The sequence below is a fragment of the Nicotiana tomentosiformis genome, chromosome 2 (genome assembly GCF_000390325.3).
Source record: "Nicotiana tomentosiformis chromosome 2, ASM39032v3, whole genome shotgun sequence".
NCBI classification, from domain to species: Eukaryota; Viridiplantae; Streptophyta; class Magnoliopsida; order Solanales; family Solanaceae; genus Nicotiana; species Nicotiana tomentosiformis.
In genome coordinates, this window is record NC_090813.1 from 66,316,577 (window position 1) to 66,334,534 (window position 17,958).

The 17,958-nt window shown below is 35.3% G+C and overlaps 2 protein-coding genes across 3 annotated transcripts; one reads left to right on the plus strand and one right to left on the minus strand.

Annotated features, from left to right (window-relative positions):
- The first annotated feature begins 2,536 nt into the window (after positions 1–2,536).
- Positions 2,537–16,480, plus strand: LOC104118735 (GDSL esterase/lipase At5g45920). Of its 2 annotated transcripts, XM_018778450.3 has the most exons (6): positions 2,540–2,594; positions 2,699–2,836; positions 2,912–3,124; positions 15,175–15,242; positions 15,329–15,493; positions 16,118–16,480. In XM_018778450.3, exons 2-6 carry the CDS (start codon positions 2,738–2,740, stop codon positions 16,278–16,280), a joined length of 708 nt encoding a protein of 235 aa, XP_018633966.1. In that variant the 5' UTR covers positions 2,540–2,594; positions 2,699–2,737; the 3' UTR covers positions 16,281–16,480. The 2 variants fall into 2 exon arrangements, with proteins under 2 accessions (XP_009628365.1, XP_018633966.1); XM_009630070.4 differs by having other exon boundaries at positions 2,537–2,836.
- A 417-nt stretch (positions 16,481–16,897) lies between these two features.
- Positions 16,898–17,755, minus strand: LOC108948956 (uncharacterized mitochondrial protein AtMg00810-like). The gene has a single exon (XM_018778452.1). It carries the CDS (start codon positions 17,753–17,755, stop codon positions 16,898–16,900), a length of 858 nt encoding a protein of 285 aa, XP_018633968.1.
- Between the last annotated feature and the right edge of the window lie 203 nt (positions 17,756–17,958).

Genomic DNA, 17,958 nt, shown 5'->3' on the forward strand with positions numbered 1-17,958 from the left:
CAACCAAATCATTGTACGACGCATACTGCTTTATCAGTATCCCATTAATCGAATAATCGACATAACAATTTTCAATATTTCACTTGCCAGAACGACGAATTAGGACGGTAAAACTTGCCATCTAGACAATCAAATTTCAAACTATTTCTGTAGATACTTGTATCACTTCCTAGCAGAACCTCGAACAATATCAGTGTAAAAAGAATATCGAGCGATACCAGGAAAAAAAAGGAGTGAAACTCTAAAGATGGCTCTGTTGTTTGGTGTTTGTCGTCTGCAAAATCTTTTCATTAACTGGATTGATAATATTGTATGGTATAATGGTGTTTGTTGAGTTATATTATGAGTGCATCACGTTAATTGATCCACTTTTCGTTTTTAAACAGCTGGAGAGACCTATTTTTACGTTGATTGTCGTTACTGTATTCATGAATACATGACGCGCATACATGTGAATACAGAGCTGTACAGATGTGCTACCCTGTTTTTTAGCCGAGTTTTCCTGCTGTATTCATGAATACAATAGCTTGAATATATCGAATACATTACCATAACAACTGAAAAGGTAGCTATAGGAAGTAATTAAGTATATGGTAGCTATATGAAGTTAATAGCCACTAAACAATAGTGATTTTTGAAAATTTTTCAATAATAAAAGTATATAAGCCCAATTAAGAGCAGCTATAAAATATTATTTTCTCTATAATTTATCAAACAACTAGCAAGAAGTCCACACTCCTAAAGAAGCCCAAATTGAGATTTGTTCCAATTAGGCAATCTATTTCGCATCTCTCTTCATATTTCTAACCTCACACTTGGCAGTTGGCGTGCTCCTAAAATAACAACTTTTAGAACAGATTCACAAATTTTAATTAGAAAAACCTAAGAAGCTTTAGGATCGGAAAACAACTTCCATTCACCTTTTTTTTCTCTTTTATATGTCTTTCTTTTTAGTGTTTCCTTCTCATTATGTTTCATTAGCGTCGAACAAGTCATTGATTTAATAGGGATCCATGGATTAAGATTGATAACACTAAAGAGCAAGTGTTACATCAATCTACTTTGCGTGGACGTAAGGCTAGGCATTTTACATATGTCTCGGCGAGACGTAAGCCCCATAGGTATTTAATTTTTAATATTTTATAAAATAATATAATTACAGTAAATATTTATAAACATATAAAATTGCATAAAAATGAAAAAAAATATAAATATGTGAAATATATATATATATATATATATATATATATATGTGTGTGTGTGTGTGTGTGTGTGTGTGCGCGCGCGCGCGCGCGCGCTTCATCCCCACAAAAAACTAGTCAAAACAATCTATTATACGCTACTTAGAAGCTCAAGTAACTTGAGTCGAAAAGAATAAAGTTTTCTACATGGATGAACAAAAAGGATGACTAACCTGCAATTTGACCTTTGAACTTGTTACTATGAAAGAAAATGAAGTTCTTTTTGTATTTGTAAAAAAATTAAATATTCGTTGCTTTTGGGAGATATTAGCAGACTAACGGAAAAAATAAAGAATTGGAAAAGACCATGAATTGGGGCTTCAATCAATAAAAAAGGTCTTGACTTTTAAATTTAATACATTTCAGTTCCTTTTTAAAACTTTTGAGTAATTCCAAGCTGAATTTTGAGAATTTGAGTATTATATGAAGGACTTATCAACAAGTTTTGTTTTAATTTGAAAAAAATCTTAGGGGCTTACGCCTCACTAAAAAAACGAGCCTCAAACGTCCGGGCGTACGCCCCGAATTGTTGGGCGTATGCCTCTTGAGACTTCCACCCCACACCATCGCCTCGCCTGCCCTGAAAACGCCTTTTAAAAGGCCGCCAAATATAGTGGTGCTTTTGGTTAAGAGCGAAATTGGGTGGGTCAGCGTTACAAAAAATAGAAACCCTTTCAACTTGCACAAAAAAAGTACTAGTAGTTGTTTTTAGCACTATTAGTAAGGTACAATAAATGAAAAGGAATTGCAGAAGAAGATTTTTCAAAAGCCACGAGAGAAAATATATTTAGAAATTAAAACCAAATGACAAGAGTTAAAATTCTCAGTGATCCATAAAATTGTAATTGTCCAACTGAGCTGGGATTTCAATTTAATCCCTATCTAATCTATCTTGTATGAAACTCTTTTGACATGACCAGAACTTAGCTTAATATATTTATGTTGGCAAACAGCAACAAGTTTACAATTGGCCAACTAGACACAAGGAGTTGTTCACGATTTTAAGTAGTTAGCAAATCCAAGTTTTACAAATGGTCAACATTGGGAAATAGTAGTTACTTTCATTGTCCAGTGGATTCATAGTAGTTACTTTCATTGTCCAGTGGATTCACGAAGCCAGGAACTACGAATGAAATAGTCTTATGAACAAATACAAACGTCACATATAGTAGGAAAAAGTTAATTCAGTTTTAGTATACACACTTCCCGACACAACCCACCCACCTAACCCTTTACCCTCTCCCCCACGTCCTCATCACGTTTTGTACTACCTTCCCACAATAAATAAGAAAATTACATATTGAAACGTCAGCTTTTAGGTAAAAGAAAAAAGCAGTAATTGCAGCTTTTAAAGTACAGCAGTTGCTGCAACTTTCTACTTCTAGACCCTCTCCTACCATCATCACACATTCTTGCATATAGGCCATTCCTTTTCTGTTTCTCATAATCCTACACAGACACCCTTTGATCATTCTTTGAGAAACAACAAAAGGAAGATGAGACCAAAGATTTATCTGTTTGGAGATTCCATCACTGAAATGTCCTTTGAGGATGGTGGCTGGGGTGCTTCTCTTGTCAACCACTTCAACCGCACGGTATATATACCCAACACCGTTTAATTAGTTTCTCTTCTTCTTTTACTGTTATGGATTTTTGGTTTTCTATTTTAGGTGGATGTGGTGTTAAGAGGGTATAGTGGGTATAACACAAGGTGGGCATTGAAGGTGATAGAGAAAGTTTTTGATGAGGAAACGGCGCCATTGGCAGTGACAGTGTTCTTTGGAGCAAACGATGCTTGTCTTCCTGATAGATGCTCTGCCTTTCAACATGTCCCTATTGATGAGTACAAGCTGAATCTTCATTCCATTGTCTCCTTTCTCAAGGTATATCAATCCTCTTAACCTTCTCCTTCAATACCCTTTGTTTTCACCTCCTTGAATCATGGGGATTCGCAGTTCTTGAAAATTGATCACCATTTTCAGTATTTGTTGCTTAATAAAATATGGTGGCGGTGGCAGCTGTAACCGTGCTGGATCACGTGCGTCGATTCATTTTTTTAATTTTGTTAGGTAGCCAATCAATTGCATCTATTATTAAATGAGCTTTGCGAAACGCTGGTAATTTTTTTTTTTTTGGCCTTTTTAAAAATATTGTCTTCTTATGTTTGTGTGTTGTATGATTGCCTTCGTTTACTTGCGTAAAAATTTGACCAGTTAATATTTGATAGGTACTGAATGATCCAACTGGGTTTTGTTTGGAACATGCACCTTAGGGGTCATTTTTTAGGATGTATAAGAACAGTGCTGAATACAGTGGCAGAGTCAAAATTTTTATTAAGGGAGTTAAAATATAAAGTAATAAATTTATCAATAAGTTAAGGGGTGTCATTATATAGTATATATACATATTTTTAAAAATATTACTAAGCTAAACAGTGTAATTTTTCGACGAAGATTAGTAATGCGGGCTTTAATTATGCTGATATTATTTCTTATCAATTGCTTGATTGGGTGTATTAAAACTTTGCATAATTTCTAAAAAAGATATTCTCTACACTCTTTAACTTTGTACACTATTTTTAACAATAATTTTATTACCCTTCAAATTCTTAAACTCTCTCTAAAGCCATTTTTTTTTTTTTAACTGAGGAGCAAAATTAAAAGAAAAAACTAATTAAAATATTAAAGTAAAATAAGAAGAAAATTTTAATTGGTATGATATATAACACAAAATACCAAATATTAAAAATTTGGGTAGATGTTTAACAAATAAAGAAAATTTTAATTTATACTTTGTACGAATTCAAATCAAATTTAATACATTAAATATGATATTATTTTGATTATAGTAGAATGATAAAAAAAAAGTTAATTAAAATATCACAATATAATGATATACAAAATATGGCTGAAAGTATTTGGAATAAGTTTTGAGTGATTTGAGGGACAAATACATATACAACCCATTCAACTTGGTCTCATTTTTCATTTTGGGAATCTATCTCAACCTTGTTTCATTTTGACCCTCCAACTTTACTTCTTATGTTTCATTTTAACACAAAAGCTGAAACTAGTGCAAAAAAATATAGCGCGTGTGTATACACAAATCTGAGGTGTAATAAATATCCAATTAAATATTGCTTATCCTTGTCAAACGGGTCAATACTAAAATATCCGAACCGGATTTCTTGGTGTCCATGATACTTTCGGTTCAACTTGAAATCCACAAGAACAAATATCCATTCTATTATGAAAAAGTAATTTTCTTTGAGACATTGATTCACTTCAAACTTCAAGCTTATATGAAATAAAGGATGAAAAAACCAGGTGACAATACTTAATTGGATATTTATTACACCTCAGATCTGTGTATACACTCGCGTTATATTTTTTTGCACTGGTTTCAACTTTTGTGTTAAAATGAAACATAAGAAATAGAGTTGGAGGGTCAAAATGGAACACGGTTGAGATAGAGTGCCAAAATGAAAAATAGAGTCAAGTTGAATGAGTTGTATATGGGTTTGGCCTATTAAAAAATTTTGCATTGCTAATACCATGATTTGTTATGTATTAATTATACATAGGATAATACCAAATAGGAATGCTTGCATTATTTTTTCTAATATCTTCTACCAAACGACCCCTTAATCTTTCCAATTGGAAAAAAAAGAAGGTAAATATGCATACAAACATATGCGTTTTCATTGGTATGTATATTTCCACCTTTCATTGGTATGTATCGGATGGTCAAACATCATGTATTTAACTATCTACATATATGCATTGCTTTTATTGACCCTCTTACAATCGAAGGTAACCGTAACAACTAACAATTGATATTTTCATTTCCGGCATACTAATAAGAGCGCGTTAGGACATAAAATGTTTTTTCCTTTTTTCCAAAAGATTTTCAGTTTTTTTCGAAATCAGCGTTTATTCATAAAATTTTCAATTTTCACTTGAAAATGCATTTTGGAAATTTTTTCAAAAATCTGAAAAACTCCAAAAAGCTGTTTTTCAAAATTTTCATTCAAATCACTCACAAAACTTCAAAAACAACCCAAAATTATATTTATGTCCAAACACAACTCTAAATTTCAAATACCATTTTCACTTGAAAAAATATTTTCCCTTTTTTGGAAATTTACAATTCTTATGTCCAAACGCCCACTAAGTTAACAACGGTGAACTTCTTTCTAGATTAGTTGTAGGATTATGCATGTGTTTGGCATAAAGGAAAATATATGAAAATATTTTCATGGAAAATGAATGATTTTATCACTTTTTTTTTTTTATTTGGTTGGTGAGTGAAAAAACTTTTCGAAAAATATTTTCTAATGTTTGGTTAGAGAGTAGAAAATATTTTTTAGAAAAATAATTTTTTATACTACTTTAAGTATCCCCTCCCCCTTCCCTCAAGTCCATATGTTTCCTTTGATGGATACTTAGTGTATGTAGTTCTCAAGGTAAAAGGCAATGCCAATTAAAAGTGTACAAACCGTTAGGTCCAGTAGTCTCTTTTGTTGCTCCCCCACTTTGTCCATTTTTACTAATTTTATTGCTATTTATGCAATGCATGTAGTGCTCTGTCATTTTCACTAGCCTTTCTGTGCACTTCTTTGTGTAATATCGCTCGTTTGCATTGCCTGTATAACAGTATTGCCTTTCCTTTTTTCACGTCATAACGCAATTCTGAGCTGCCCTTTTCTTCTTTCTTCTTTGTTTGATCCTATAAAGATTTCTTACAATAATTGTAACTCTTGGACCAGTCAACGTGAATCGTTAATCACTATCTTACAAATATGTGTCGTTCTATTGATATTGACAGTTCATACCTTATGTATTGTACATACTTGTTGAGATGTCAACTAATTAAGCATGTAAACCTGTGTCGTATAGTTATTTGAGTCTGGCTTTTTGACAGGAGACCTATAATCGCAACTTGGAATTCCATTGAACCCTACATTTTTGGCTTAAACATTTAAAAATTATGAAGAGTATCATAAGTATTTTTAGATTAGAAACGATAATCTATCAAGTTAAAAGCATCAAGTCGCCTCTTCTCACTACTAGAAAACTGCCAAATTTCGTCCACCAAAACCGATCGAAATCGGTCGGAATTAAAGGAAAAACGACTGATTTCTGACCGCTTTTAATTAGTCGGAAAAATAATGGTCGCTAAGGTGTTGCGACCGAAGACGGTTGCAATTTTTCGGTCAGTTAATTCAACGCTTTGACTGATTACAAAAATAAATATACTGACCGAAGTCGGTCGGTATTATTTAAATTATTTTTTGTTTATTTTTCAAAATAGCGACCGACATCGGTCGGAAATATAAATATATAATAATTTTATATTTCTTTGTAAATTGTAAAAAATCGACCGAAATCGGTCGGTATACTAAAAAAAAAAAAAGTAATTTTCGACCGACTTAGGTCGGAAATTTTGAATTTCTGGGAAATAATATGAGTTTTCCACCGAAATCGGTCGGTTTTCTGGGTAAAAACCTGGCAGAATATGCCTGCTTTTAAGCTACACCACCTGCTAATTATAATCAATATCCATCCTATAATGACAGCATTACATTGCTGTCATTCAACCACAATTAACCAACAACATCCACAACAACAACGCCAACCACAACAACAACTATACAAATGTTCATTAACAAAATAATATCAACAATACAATCATCATTCAAAACTATCTTCAACTAAATATTCATAAGTTCAAGACTTTGTTTAGCAATACACACCATTCAATGAGTGTTTTGTATTGCATCATCTCCATCTTCACTACTAAAAGCTTCATCATCGGCACGGTTCGAAGGAACACGACGAGAAGGATTAGCATCCGGGGAAGGCTCACGAGACCGGGGAATGGGGAAAGCACCATTAGTAAGAAGATTGCCCAGCTGACCTCGAAGGAGATTAAATTGTTGGTCCCTCTTTTCTAGCTGAACTTAAAGGGTAACAAATTGTTCATCTCTCGTTTGTTCTCTAGCCTTTGTCTCTTCAGGCTCTGTTGTCATCTTTGCAATCTTCTTCTCCATAGACGAGAGAGTCGACCTATCAATTGCCTCACCTTGGGCAGAAGTCTATATACCTTGCAATTCATCCATGTAGCGTCGAAATGATCTCTCTAGAAGGCCGTATGCTATCCCCTTTTTAGGACCACCGTCAACATCCAATCATATCCTCTGCGTTTCTTCGTCTGAAAGGGGTGGTCGCTCGCCTTGCTCATTCGGTGGCAAGCTCTGAGTGTACTCCTCCATATTAATCTTGTAGCGACCCTTTATTTATAAGATAGATTCTATATAATATTATAAACATTAATTTCAAGTTATAGTAGTTATGAAACTTACATATGCAGTCTCCGCCCGGTCCTCGACCCATCTAGCTGGATTTGTCGGTGCCTTCTTCTTCCGGATGTGAGTCTCCATGAAGAACTTATCATGAGTCATCTTCCTCCCATATTTTTTTTCCTACAAATATAATAAAACATGTTAACTAAATTAAAATATATAAATATAGTTTGATATATATAGAATTAAATATTTTAAGGAATTACCAGTAGTCTCCTCGCAGTCCCCATGCTTCTTGCACCCACACAGTGCAATGAGCCACTCTTCTGAGATGCTCGAGCCTTTTTTCCCTGTTCACTCTTCTTCTCGAACTTCTCAGTGGTCCACTGCCTCAGCAGATTCTCCCATAAATGTGGTAGAACCCATGAAGGCTTCTTCTTCTTCTTTCGAGCAGAGCAGAAGGAATCAAATAGTCTCTTACGGCATTTGAATACAAAATTTGCAAAAATTTCACTGTTATGCCGGTCCTCCCAGGTACACTTGGTCTACAAATGAAGTGTGTAATGTTAGATGAAAATATTATTAATATAATATTTAAATAGATAAGAATTGTATTAAAACCTTAAATTAGTTGAAAATTTATTGCACGAGGTTCGATGAAAAGTCACTCCAAGTCGTATAGGGTGCATTATACAACCGGCCAAGAGCTTCAATGATTATCTTTGTAGTCCGATGATTAGGTATGAACCCGCAACATAGAAATTACATTAAATAAACAAGAATAGCTATTATAATTCAACAAAAATAAAGAAGCAATAAATAAATCTTACCTATTGCCCTCAGACATGATGATCATCCTATGATAACGATCATACCGTACTTATACTGCACTTCTTTTGGATCATCTTGCTCCGATAAATCTGAAGCGTGCGCAGAAGGGGAGGCATCTGGCTCAGCGCTACTATCCCGAAGTCGAAGTCTAGAAATGCTAGGAGACGAATTCCGTGGAGAGGGAGACGGGGTCGCTAATGAAGATGGTTGCGATCCACACCCCTGCAGCGATCTAGACCCATGTTGCGATCTAGACCACTGTTGCGATCCGACTGGCTGAAATCTAGATGGATGCGATCCAGCTGGTAATGAAGCAAATGGGGCAGATGACAGGCGTATCACTACATGGCCCAATGACTGCTGACTCGATGGACTCATGTAACTATATGCAGGATCATGTGGAGGAAGCGGGGTATTGCCCTGTGGCGGAGAATGGTAAGAATACTGTTGGGAGGATGAATGGTAGGTAGTCTGATGAGTAGATGAATGTGGTAGAATAGATGTGTGCCTAGAAGATTGTTGCCGGCCATCAGCAACGGAGGGATGCAAGTGCGGAGTGGAAGGAAGCGAAGGTGTAGCATCATCATCATGATAAATATGCCTCTTATCCTTCCTAGACCTACCTCGACCCCTACCTTTCATTTGCAAAAATTAAAGAAAATGTTAGAATTGAGAATATAAATCTATATAAGTTGAGAGCGCTTTAAAAAACTAACATGGTAGTCGTCTTCGAAGTATTCTTCCTCGTCTGAAAATTCTTCCTCTTGACTTATTTCATTTTCATTAGGTGATTCTTCATCCTCATTTTCTATGTTTCCTCCATATCAACTTCTTCTAATATGCGTTGAGGATGCTCCAAGTCATTTTCTAACTGATCATCCATCATTTGGTTAACACTTGAGGTATCGTTTTGATAAGCAACATCTAGCACATTCTCAACTTCCACCCTACCAACAAGCTTAGTTTTGATTACAACCAACCAATCAGCCTTATCCCTCCGCAATGGATACGGAGCATAATACACTTGCCTAACTTTTTCTGCAATTATAAAAGGATCATAGCGATCATACTCCCTCTTTTTATTAACCTCAATTATGTTGTACTGCGAGTGTACATTTGTACCTCTTTTAGGTGTTGGGTCAAACCACTTGCATCGGACAAATATGATCTTCTTATTTGGCCAACCTGAATATGACAATTCTAGAATCTCTTTGATCACACCATAATAATCATTTTTCCCATCACCTTTGACACACACCCCACTGTTATTGCTTTTTTTTTATACTTGGAGCATTTCTCGGTGTGAAATTTGTAACCATTCATAAACTACTTAGACATAGTTGTAACCGTAGGTGCAGTTCCCCAAGATGTCTGTCAAAAATTGATTAACACCGTTGTTTGGATTATTGACCTACATGTAATGTTAAATAAATCACAAGTGAGCAAGTATGTATATTCACATGTGAGAAAGTATGTAAGATGCACTTACACACTCTTTAAACCATGCCTCAAATGTAGAATATACAATATCATGGCCAAATTGACTCACGAAGTCACTGAGCGACACATTGAAAATTATTTGTTAGTTACATCAACCAAATTAAATAGTAGTCCATGTAAATTAATCTTACGTCAACACTTATTTAAGAAAGGGTTGAACTTCTGGACAATTTAGCAATACATGATTTGAAACTGATTTGTACTCCATACTACTTAGGCCCATTTTTGTTCGATTTTTAGAACCTCGGCCTGGTTGATTGAATATGGACATTGGTGGATATAATGGATCAATCTCAATCACGACATTGTGCCGATTGGGCCTATTTCTAGCACATGGCACATGACTGTCGAAGTAGTAAGAACAAAAATGGGCAGTTTCCTTTGCTAGATAGGCTTCGCATATGGATTCTTCAATCCTATCTGTTTAACTAATCGTTTACACTTGCCGATAGTCCTGTACATTGTCATATTAGATGATAACGTTAAAGAAAATTACAAGAATAAATCAAGGTTTAATCATTACCTCTCGAATGGATACATTCACCTGCATTGAACCGGCCCTCCAAGTCGCGCCTCGTGTACAAGGTGAATTGGAAGGTGTTCCATCACATCAAAGAAACCACATGAAAAAATCCTTTCCAGCTTATTACTGATTACATGAATGTTCTGATTCATTTGAAATAGGTTTTCTTCCCTTAATGTGGTAGAACATAAGTCTTTGAAGAACAAACTTATCTCTATGATGGGTTTCCATATATTTTCAGTCAAAGCAGAAAATGCAATAGGGATTAAGGTTTTCATGAAGACATGGCAGTCATGACTTTTCATATGAGTCAACTTTCCTTCAACCATATCGACACGTTTTTTCCAGGTTCGAAGCATAGCCCTCAGGCATCTTTAGGTTTGTAACCCACTCACAAATCTGTGTAACTGGCCTTGGGCTTGAACACCATACCATTGTTCACAGACTGCAAATGTAATTCAGGTCATCTACAATATTCTTGCAAGTCCAGTCTAGCGTTCGGGTTATCTTTTGTCTTATTTTTATCATCCATCACTGTGTTGAACAAATTGTCAAAATAGTTCTTCTCAATATGCATGGCATCAAGATTGTGTCGGAGAAGATTATCCTTTCAATATGGTAACTCCCAAAATATGCTCTGTTTTTTCAATTATGAGTAACACCATATCCAGAAAATCTAGAAGGTGGGGCCTCGGTAACTTTAATGAAGTTCTGAACCCTCTCCCAAATTTCCTCACCGGACAAAATTGGAGGTGACAAATCATGTTCAACTGTATTCTTTTTGAATGCATTCTTCATCCTTCTGAACTCATGATCAACTGGCAAGAACAGACGATGACAATCAAACCATGAGTGCTTTCGGCCATGTCTTAAAGTCAACGCTTTACCATTTTCCATGCGGTAAGGACATGCTAACTTTCCAGCAGTCATCCACCCAGACAACATTCCATACGCAGGAAAATCATTAATGGTCCACATTAAATTAGCATGCAAGTTGAAATTTTGCTTAGTTGATATGTCATGTCTCAACTCCATCATACCACAACTGTTTTAGCTCATCAATCAGAGGTTGCAAATATACATTGATCAAACTCTTTGGATTGCGGGGATCGGGAATAACACAATTTAAAAAATATATGGACTAGTCATACACATTTCAGGCGGAAGATTATACAGCGTAATAAAGACCGGCCAATATAAATATGGTATTGCAGAAACGGAAAATGGCGTGAAACCATCAGCACACAATCCCAACCGAACATTCCTCGGTTCACTAGCATAATCCGAATACGTTCCCCATCTGAAAGATGACACATAACACCGGTCGGCCTTCTATTTTCATAGTGCCATCTCATATAAGAAGCGGAACTCATTGATGCGCACAACCTCTTTAATCTAGAAATAAAAGGTAAATAATGCATAGACTTCACAGCAACATTCTTCCCGCTGGAAACCCTCTTAAAACGAGGGTTTTCACAAAATTTATACTTTCTAAATATGTATCATCCTTATAATACAACATGCAATCATATTCACAATAATCGATTCTCATAGACGAGAATCCTAACTTAGAAACCAATCTTTTAGCCTTATAAAAATCTTCGGGTATGTTAAAAGTTGGGTCAACTAGTTCACTCTTAAGGCCAATGAAAGAATCCATTCCCGCTTGAGAAATATTGGTATCTGATTTGATACTTAATAATCTAACCGCAACAAATAACGGTGAGTGCATACTCCCTTCCCTTAGTGGACGACTAGCGACCTCTAACTGTTCATAAAAATATTTTGCCTCTTCGTTAGGAGGTTGTTCAACACTTTCATGGGTTTCAAAATCGAAGTGCATCCCAAAAACATCTGCAACCATTGCATGGTATCTAGGATGTTGAACGCTATTCTCCACCGACCTACTATTTTTACCAACAACTATGTTATGAAATACACTATCAGTACTACTAACCTCTCCATGACTAGTCCACACAAAATAATTATTCATAAACCCATTTCTATAAAGATGAGTCGTAACATCCTCCGAACCCAAAAATGGCAAACACTTCCACTTCGTGCAAGTACACCTAATCATCCCTCCAATCCGAAACGGTTCAAGTGACATTGCATGCCTAATAAATTCCTTAACCCCTTCTATACATTCCTCCCTGAAAAACCGACGATTAGGATAATTCCTATTACACATCCAATTACGATATTCCATCTACATAAAGAACAAATAAATTACATGTTATATTAATCATAATTCAAATTAATTTATAGAATTAAGTTATATAATAAACTTTAGTTACAAAGTACAACATTTACTTACTAGAATATTGAATTAGTTAAGCCATTCAATTAGACTAACTCATTCAATTTATAATTTGTTAGCACACTCAATTAATCTAGCATAATTAGTTAAGCCTAATTTTCTAAAAGCAATAAACACTAATAGAATAATATTATCCCCTAAATTAATAAACCCTAAATTTCTAAAAGCAATAAAGACTAATATAATAATAAATTAAACCCTAAAATAATAAATTATTTATAAAAGCAATAAAAAAAAATAAGAGCATCCAACTTCATAAATTAAGAGCACTAAACCCTAAATTATATAATTTATACACCACAAATTAACTAGTTTAAATAATTTATACATCTCTATTAGTGCATAATCAATTTTAGTTACAATGTAGTTCACTTTAAATACAATGTAGTTCAAAAACTGCCAAATTTCGTCACATAAATCCAAAATAGACAATAACCCTAAACATATTGCATAAAATTATATTTAGGTATGCAATAAATTAAAAATTAAAAGGCTAATAAGGTAGAACACTAACCTTGAAAGAGAATGATAGTGGCGGCGGCGGCAGGCGGAGGAGGTGGGGTTGGGGGAGGTGGGGTTTCGATTTTGGAGGTGGGGGACTTGATTTTGGGTGGGATTTGGTAAAAAGGTGTGAGAAAGAGAGATGGAAGAGAAAGAAAAGAGAGGGAAAAGATGAAAATAAGGAAGAAAACTCGTCTGTTAGATCTAATTAGGATATTACCGACCGACTTCGGTCGGAAATGTCGGTCGGTAATAATAAAATATGTTTTGACTATTTGACCTCAAAATTTTCAACCAAATTCGGTCAGAAACTTTAATAAAAAATTTCCCGTTTTTAAATTATTATAAATATACCGACCGATTTCGGTCAGTTTTAGTGGTCAAAAATTAAATTATTGTTATTTACAATCTATATGTGTGTGTGTGTGTGTGTGTGTGTGTTTGTGTTATGTATATATATATATATATATAATCATAGCATGTTGGATACAACTACTATATCAATTAAACTCGATAATTTACACTTACATACATATGACTAGCGTTGATTTATTCTCAACTGTTCATACTCGAATAATTGATCGGTGACTAAATAAGAAGACAAATCTTGGAGTTTAAGTGACTAGATGCTCCGGTATAATGAGTGACTAGATGCTCCAAGATGTGTACAATAGACACAGTCTTGAATATTTTATTATGGATCACCTTATTAGTACTTTGCTCGGATACTTCATCAGTGAATCAATTTAAAATTCAATTATATTCTATACTTGAATTTTTTTAATTAAATTGTTTTCGGTAGATAATATGCAAAGTCTGATCAGGTTTTGGTCAAATATTGACCAATTTTCGACAGACATCGGTCGAAATTGTTATATGTGTTAGACAAAGCACTGTTTCTTTATTGTGGGACCACTTTTTCCAACCGAAAGTGGTCGGTATTTTTTAGTCAAAATTTTTATTTGACTTTTGCGACCAATTTAGATTTTTTCCGACCGATTTCGGTCGGTATGGTTTGGACGGATTTTGGCAGATTTCTAGTACTCCCTCCGTTCCAATTTATGTGAACATGTTTGACTGGGCACAAAGTTTAAGAAAAAATGAAGACTTTTGGAATTTGTGGTCCTAAACAAGTCAAAAATGGGCCCAGAGTATTTGTGTGGTTATAAAAGCTTAAGGGTAGAATTGTAAGTTTAAGCAAAATTGTTTCCAAATTTAGAAAAGGGTAATTCTTTTTTGAACAGGCCAAAAAGAAAATAGGTTCACATAAACTGGAACGGAGGTAGTAGTGTCTTTTGAATGAACTTTCTTGGTTGAGGGAATGCAGGGGTAATAATTTAAGCCCAAACCCATTTAACCCGCCCAACCCGCCTAAGGTTGGGTCGCTCATTGACCCACCCATTGTTGACCTTAGCCTATCTTGACCCAACTAATCTCAGTCTAGCTAAAGTTGGGCTAATTTTTTAGCCAAATTGATTTATGAACAACTTTGCTAAAACGTCTTTAAAATATATATTTTTTGTTTATTATGTTATATATGACCATAATATAAGAAAAAAAGTCTTATTTAGTAATTAAATAATTCATAAGAAAACAAATACATTAATTAAAACTTGGTAGAAGTTGGGCGGGTTGGGTTATAATCCAAATTTTAGTCTATCTTGATCCAGCCCGAATAACTTTTGCGGGGATTAATGACCCGCCCATTTATTGATTTAACCTATTTTGACCCACCCAAAATTAGCCCAACCCGCCCATTTTAACACTCTCAAGAGAAGGTGAGCAGTAGTTTGTCTTTACCTAATTAGTTTGAATCATCAAAGTCGCCCATCCATAAGTGTGTGTACATGTTTTAGTTTAAAAGTTCCGCAGCAACAAATGGTAAAAACTCTATATTCTCGATTTAATAATGAGACTATATACTCATGTTGAAGATTCACTGTGCTGTTTGTAGGGGCGATGGCCAACAACTCAAATTGTCCTCATCTCACCTCCTCCAATTGATGAACCTACGCGACTCCTGTAAATCTCTTTCCATATGTTTCCTGATTCTATGACTAATAGTGCACTTTGCTTGAAAGTCTGATGTTTAATTCAAACAAATGTAGATATCCTTTTATTGAGAACAAATTGGGCCTGCCAGAGAGGACGAACGAAGTTGCTGGAAATTATGCCAAAGCGAGTCTATCTGTTGCAGCTGAATGTGGGGTTTTGGCTGTGGATTTGTGGACCAGAATGCAGCAAATTCCTGGCTGGCAAACAGCTTGTTTAAGGTATCCCCTGTAGTACAAGAAATTTATGATTTTACTTTGTCATAATTCATTCTCCTTCATTTATATTCTTAACTGTAACAGAGGTTTCATCAATCTTAGTTGTCTGCTTCTGGCCAGAGTGGCAGAGTAGATAGTACTTGTTAATGCTAAGAGGATATTATTCTGATCATCTAAGCTGATCATAAAATGAATTTCATTTCAACCTTTGTACCTGTTGAATCTGAAACTGAAGATTTTCCAAGCATGTTTACTCATATTTCGATTTACATAAACATGATTACCAGGGAAAATTTAGGACGCTGTTGCTATTTGACCAGAGACATTTTTGTAGCTTTTCATATGTTAAAATTCAGTTTAAAAAGCTGAAGTTTTTCGCGAAACAATTGTTGATTGAAAAGTAAAAGTGTTTTGCCAAATCAGTTTTTTTTGAATATACAATAAACATCCTCATTTAATCCCAGAGGATTCTCTCTTTTTCTAACCCTTCTTGCATAACGATTTACATAAGTCTCACTAGTTCTTCTTTTTATGAAACATCTGCATATGTAATTTTTTTTAGGTGGCCTGATAGTATAAAAATTGTTTAACTGTCAGTGTTTTAATTCCATTATATCTATCCCGCAGCGATGGTTTGCACCTGAGTAAAACAGGGAACGAGATTGTGTTTGAGGAGGTGCTGGAGGCTCTTAAGAAGAAAGGGTTGAGTGTGGAAACTCTACCAGTTGATCTGCCAGTGATTAATGAAATTGATCCAAATGATCCTCTCAAGTCTTTTGAAGGAATATAGCATATATATGTTGAAGCCCCTCTCCTCCGATCTTTAATATATTTTGGAATAGCTATTTCCTATTTTAGCAAAAATATTTTGTTTATTGACTTACAGGTATGGATGTACAAGTAATTTCATACCCCGGCTCAAAGCAATATGTGTTTTTCTCGTGTGGGCTATGGAACAACTCATGTTAGTATATTATTGTGGGGCTATAACTCGGCCTGTGTGATTGGTTACTGATAGAATTTGTGTACAATCTAGTGGAGAACACGATTGCATGCGATTAAGAAGAAAAATCAGTATAGAGAAAGAAGAACGAGAAAGGAGAGCGAGAAAGGAGGAAGAAGCTTTCATTATTTGTGCAACTTACTATGTTAATACAGTGTTAGTTATATACAGCTGGTTCACACGAGTCACGTGTGTAGAATAGGTAAAAGGACTAAAATACCCCTGACTAACTAACATAACTACCACAACTAATATGACCCTACTCTAATACTCCCCCCGAGGGTGGAAGACATCCAACACTCCAAGCTTGAAAGCTAGCGAGTGATGCTGAGCAACAGACAGACCCTTTGTGAGTAAGTCTCCAAGTTGAAGAGCAGTGGTGCAAGCAACCCAGACTTGATTTTCTATAGCACAAAGTGACAATCTATTTCTATGTGTTTGGTCCGTTCATGAAATATGGGATTCTCAGCTATTTGAATAGCTGCCTTATTGTCACAGAACAATTGGATAGGTTTAGAGATTGATATCCCTAGTTCGTCAAGAAGGCCTGACAACCAAGTTACTTCTGCTGCCACAGCTGCCATGCTTCTATATTCTGCTTTTGTTGAGCTCATATTGATTGTTTGTTGTTTCTTAGATTTCCATGAGATCAGAGAACTCCCCAATTTGACAATATATCTTGTCATAGACCTCATAGTATTAGGGCAGACTGCCCAATATGCATCACAGTATGCAGTCAAGCTGTCAATTGGCTTTGCGTGCAGAAGAACTCCAAGACCCGGTGCTCCTTTGATATACTTGACCACCCATAAGGCTGCATCCATATGAGATTGCTTTGGACTCTGCATGAACTGGCTCAATGTTTGTACTGCAAAGCTAATGTCGGGTCGTGTGATTGTTAAATACAAGAGCTTCCCAATCAGCTTCTGATATGCAGTGATGTCTCCTAATTCTGGATCTCCTAGCTTTCCTACATGAGCATCATACTCTAATGTGGTAAGCTTTTGATTCAACTCTAGAGGTGTTGAAACAGGCTTAGAACCACTTAGACCTACTCCTGAAATCAACTCAAGTGCATATTTTCTTTGGTTCAGCAGAATCCCTTTTTGTGATCTGAGGACCTCAATACCAAGAAAGTATCTTAGTTCTCCCAAATTCTTCACCTTGAATTGTCTTTGTAATGTCTTCTTAGCATCATTGACTAGCTGAGGATTGCTTCCAGTGATCAATAGATCATCTACATAAACTAGTTTGATGACCATACCTGAGCCTTATTTTTTGCTGAATAGAGAGTGATCAAATATACTCTGTATGTAGCCATATATGATCTAGGCATCTGTAAGCTTTATGTTCCATTGTCTTGATGCTTGTTTCAACCCATAGAGTGACTTTAGTAGCCTGCAAACCTTCCTTTCCCCTGTCTATGAAAACCTTATGGTAATGCCATGTATACTTCTTCATATAA

Coding starts and splice junctions, on each gene's coding strand:
- LOC104118735 (XM_009630070.4), top strand. CDS start 2,738: ATGAGACCAAAGATTTATCTGTTTGGAGATTCCATCACTGAAATGTCC. Junction 3,125..15,174: donor CCATTGTCTCCTTTCTCAAG/GTATATCAATCC, acceptor TGCTGTTTGTAG/GGGCGATGGCCAACAACTCA. Junction 15,243..15,328: donor GATGAACCTACGCGACTCCT/GTAAATCTCTTT, acceptor AAACAAATGTAG/ATATCCTTTTATTGAGAACA.
- LOC108948956 (XM_018778452.1), bottom strand. CDS start 17,755: ATGGTCATCAAACTAGTTTATGTAGATGATCTATTGATCACTGGAAGC.